General features: G+C 32.0%; 1 protein-coding gene across 1 annotated transcript in view; it reads left to right on the forward strand.

The window, feature by feature from the left end:
* LOC108910229 overlaps positions 1 to 5354 on the forward strand; it is a 101461-nt gene that overhangs the window by 33693 nt on the left and 62414 nt on the right. Inside the window, 1 exon segment of the mRNA XM_023455502.1 lies at positions 2266 to 2364. Coding sequence (XP_023311270.1) covers positions 2266 to 2364 — 99 coding nt within the window.

Here is a 5354-nt window from a genome sequence, read left to right on the forward strand (position 1 = left end):
ATTGTTACCTGAGAATTATTGTTTACAATTGCTTGTAGGAATACAAGAGATATTGAATTTGTTTGAACCATCCTTGAATTCATAATTTATAATACAGACATAATTTATGATTTGAGTTTTAATTTTGTTGTTTCTATAATTGTGATGTATTATTGCTAGAACTGACCCCTGAGATAAGAGTATTTGAATATAACAAATATCAAAGTATAGTTATCTTATAATAATTTCAATTTAATTTCGATGATATTTTTATATATATAAAAAATATATTAAATTAATATTAAAAATAAATTAAACAGTTTGCAATTATTACAATATAGACAAGGCGGTATCTGTTTTGGTTTGGGTGAAACGTATATCCAAGAAGATTTTTGGCTTTTTGGCTTTCAAATATCACTAGGAATGAAAATTTTTCTATGCGCATAAAAAAAACGTGGGCCTTTTGGCGGCTCAATATATTAAAAAAATTCGACCAATGTTTAAACAAGCGCCAGAGCTCCTAATTGACGAATTCGAATTTTTCAAAAAGCGTTTGCAAGCTTGAGAGCCCTTGTATATGTGATTAAATTTTCAAGTATCTAAGGGCCTTGGTTTTTGCTGTGCAAAATTTTGAAAATTTGCAAATTTTTTTTCAAAATCTGAATTGCAAAATTATGCAAAATATATCGAAACAATTTTGATGAAATTTGGTGTGATGATTCTACATAGCATGAACTTTTCTTCGGCCAAGTATGAAGGTCCTATACCCAACTTAAAGACCCCAAAAAAATTCCCTAAAAAGTAATGTTCTTTAACCCCATTTTTGACGATTTTTTCGATATTTACAATAATAATCATGATTCATTCGATTTGTAACTTGTCATATTTTGTAAATTTAATTACAAAAATTGTTTTCCTCTTCCATTTTTGCCTAAAATCAACTCTTGAAAAGATACATAATTAAATAGGAAGAAAAATATGACATTTTTCGAATTTTTTTAACATATTGTGCCGCCAAAAGTTAAGCCCACGTTTTTTTATGCGCATAGAAAAATTTTCATTTCTAGTGATATTTGAAAGCCAAAAAGCCAAAAATCTCTGTGGATATACGATTCACCCAAATATGAACTCTTTGAAACAGATACCGTCTGGACTAATATAAAAGCTGTTCTAATAAGCTTTAAGAATCATTCGAAAACATCAAAACTGTAATATTGTCAAAATACGTTTCATTTATTTGGTTATCATGCTTAATTTCTAAACAAAACATTTCTTATGAAGACTATTGACAATTTTGTGAACAAAATAAAACAATATCCTAACCTAAAAGTGCAAAAACACTGTTTTTCGTCATATTTGAGGTTATGTACTAATACATACCATCTATTCTTTTTCAAAAAAAAAATTCATATAATTTAAAAGTACAAGGTTCCCTCTTTCGAATGCCGTTGAGTTTGCTCAAATATATTTTTTTTTCGTTGAGATATCACATGTTGAATTTTCTAAGTTTATCAGTTTCTTAATATGCGAAAATCTACTAAGGATCCCTTAGATGTCAAACAGTTCATACTCAGAAACCTTCAATACATACGAACTTAAACTCACAAACTCCAAATCCACAATCCCTAAACCCACAAACCCCAATCCCACAAAGCCCGAACCTACAAACTCTAAGCTTACAAACCCACAAACCATGGGTATGAAGTTTCTGAATTGCAATCGACTGCTTGATGTCTAAGGGATCCTTAGTAGATTTTCGCATATTAAGAAAGTGCGAAACTTAAAAATTTCAACATGTGATATCTCAACGAAAAAAAAAAAAAATTGAGCAAACTCAACGGCATTCGAAGGAGGGAGCCTTGTACTTTTAGATTTAATGTATTCGTTTTTTAAAAAAGAATAGATGGCATTACTACATAACCTCAAATATGACGAAAAACAGTGTTAGGATATCTCAAAAACCTGACGTGATAGAGCAATTCTGCTGCCAGATTCGGATTTAGTGCACCTAAATCCTTCGGAAATATATATTCAAATTTCTGCTTCCAAAAAAAAGTTAAATTTTGTTGGTTTATTATCGTTAGTTGTATGTTTTTATCATGTATATATTATTACAAAATATCCTGCTTTGAGGAGTTTTATCTGGGTACTACTTTTTTAACGCCCTGTATATTGCGTTCGGATTTAGTAATCGCATGCAGCTTTTTAACCGTACCTGCCGATGGTATTTGATAACTTCGTGTGGAATATAATTCAAACATTTCTCGATGTATAATTTTGTTCCAGAATGCTCCACGTGCAGGATGGCCTGCCCCTTCGACGGCCGGCTGGAGAGCGCGTGCAAGTGCCCAGGGAGGAGCAACGCGAGCGATCCGCAAGTTGGAGGTAAGGCGGAATAGTTGAGGTTAAATTTTGCGCCGTTAGCCGTTCAAAACTTGCAGTTACGTGCGGCTTATATTTGCATACTTGGCTGTAAATCTTTGTTTATGAGACTGAGAAATGTATATCTTACTATATACACAGCAGGGGTTGGATTTCCTTGTTCTTGTCAAATATACGAGGAACGGTTCTACATGTAGGGCGTCGAGATTTATTTTTTTTATATCGTCACTTTTTTCGGTCAAGTAAAATATTTATTACTAACTTGAGTAGACCTTTGATCAGTGTTTTTGTATTTCTGTGCAATTTTCGTGTCGTATCGGAAGTAGATAGCGTGATATATGTATCTCTTTCTGACATATTGCTATTTTTCTGCAACATCGTTCCCCTCCATAACGTTCTTCCTCTATTTAACATCTTCTATCTCTACTAAGTCCTGGAAATGTGCCACAAAAGGCCCGATCTCCCTTATTTGAAGGCCTGGAGTGGTGAGACTTCGGTCTTGAGGTAGGTTATCTCTGATAACCCCTCGAGGCGGCGTTGTCAGCTTGTGCATAATTTCCCTATGGCTGGGGAAAAAGTAAATTTAGCAACGTCGCACTCATGAATTCCATCGATGATTTTGTAACATTTTCATAGAAATATTCACTTTAAGTTTAATGCTTTTTTTTTGTGTTTTCATATTCTTTACTAAAATTATATATTCTTGTAGAACACATTGTTGGATATTTGAGATCATTCTAAACTTGAAAGTGTTATAGAAAATTTAAGATTCTAGAGCTCCTTAACATTCGGGAACAGTATATTCTTGATTACTGAACAATTAACTTGTTAGACATGAGTTTTCTTCTTTATAGTCGGGACACTTTTATAAATAATATTTAAGAATTAGTTCCTTTTTTATTACTTATTAGCTTTTCTTCCAACCCACACAATCACGGGTCTGCGGGGGAGTGGGTTGCAAGGAAAAGTGGGCGAATCCAGACACACGAGTTCACTTTTATTTGTATATGGATTTCATTAGGTACTTTTTTTGGTCATATGATTTAATAAAACGGGGTAGGGTGTTTTTTCGGGAGTTGATGTTTTAGGCTCTGACGAAACGGTAATTTCGCTTTTTCGAGCTTATTTTAACGATAATATTATTTAACGACAAAGCTTTCCATGAAAACGTATTTAATGTGGAATTAATAGATGGGCCGAATAGTCCGTAATAGCTCGCGGTCCGTTTGTTTAACGATTCCGGATATTTAATTAAAACTTGGGGAATTTTATCGTTCGTAAAAAACCAATCAAGGCATATCGGAGTTGATATAATCACCCGGCTCCGTGGACGAACGCCGGGAGACCCTTTTTTAGCCGCGTTGTCCCAAGGTTCGCATCAGCATGAAATTTGCCCGCTTTTTAAGCAGTAAAATGTTTTTGCCGATTTGTTTTGCTGTTACACCGTCTGTAGATACAAGAAAAGTTTGAGGGTCACCTTTTTTTAGATCTACACCGTGGCAAAATATTCAAAAATATTTACTCATGATTCTAGATTGTGAGGCAAAAGTGTAAATAGATCGAAAATGTTGTAAAAATCCTGACAGCAAGACACATACTCAGAGAGTACAGGCATATCATTTTTCATTTTAAAATTAATATTTCTATAATTTTTTAGAATATTTTTGGATGTAATTACATCGTATCACAGTATAATACCTATCAAAAATTTTCAATTATCTAGACGCTTTATTTGAGGCTATGCAACCTTTTGAAAATTCGAAAAAAAATTTTCAAAATTTTTTTCAAAAAATTATTTTAGGAAAACTATAGAACCGATTTTAATGAAATTTGGTGTGCTGTTTTATTATACTCTAAAGTTTGTTTTGTCAAAATTAGAATGCCTTCGGAGCAACTAAAATATTTTTAAAAAATTATCCAAAAAACTTGATTATTTTGCCTAATTATTGCTATTTTGTAACATCGGTAATAAATTGAAACATTTTTAACGTACAGTATATTGTGTAAAATTCAATTCTAAAACTTTTTTTCCTCTTCAATATTCTTCCAAAATGCATAAGTTCCAAGATATAAGTACAAATTTTTACAATTTTGAAAATGTTCAGGACCTCACCCAGATCTAGGGATCTACACTTTTATTATGTGAGTTGTACTGAAGAAGAAAATTGCTTGCCCCTTTCACATCCACTTCAAAACAGATCCGCCCTGGTCTATTGTGCCATGTACTCTATGTCGATTAGTTGATGCCCTCGAACGGTGTGCGGAGGTTCTGGCTCCATAATCTTCTCGTCAACAGCCTTTTTTCCTGCTTTTTCTATTTTCTGTTCTAATTCTCAATCACTTATACTTTCTTTTGGTCACAAATTTTCTTTTCTACCAACACTCTTCTTCATCCGATATTTTATAGATTAAAGCAATAAGTATACACAGCAATCACATAGCGTAATGTATACCTGTGTGTTCCACGCCAAATCGGACGGTTCGAAAAATTCAAATTTTCGATTTCCTTAATTTTTTGATATTTTTTAGTACCCCTCAAAAAATCCTTTCTGGTAAATTTTCAGATTTTTTTGATTACTTGTTCAAAAGTTATAAAATTTTCAAAAAAAACGCTCTTTTTTGGTTTTTTGGTCATAACTTTCTTAATAATGGTCCAAATTAAAGCTTTTTTTTATAAAAATCTTTGTTTTTAGATGGCCTTTACAGATTAAAATACAAAAAAAATATTCAGTGTTTTTGATTAAGATTTTTGAGTTTGAAATTTTAAATCGTATTTTTGAAAGTGAGTGTATCTTTCGATTTTTGTGAAAATATTTTATTTCAAACTACTATTCTTTTAACAACTTTTAGGACCGGTCCGGTCATGGGCCCTCCATAATTACTATTTTTTTTTGATTTTTGAAAATTAAAAAAAATATATCTATAAATCATAAGTACTGATTTTTGTCACTGTCTACTTTCTTTTTACTTATTTTAAATTAATTTGAATACTT

Source organism: Anoplophora glabripennis, unplaced genomic scaffold (assembly GCF_000390285.2).
Source record: "Anoplophora glabripennis isolate ALB-LARVAE unplaced genomic scaffold, Agla_2.0 scaffold703, whole genome shotgun sequence".
NCBI lineage: Eukaryota > Metazoa > Arthropoda > Insecta > Coleoptera > Cerambycidae > Anoplophora > Anoplophora glabripennis.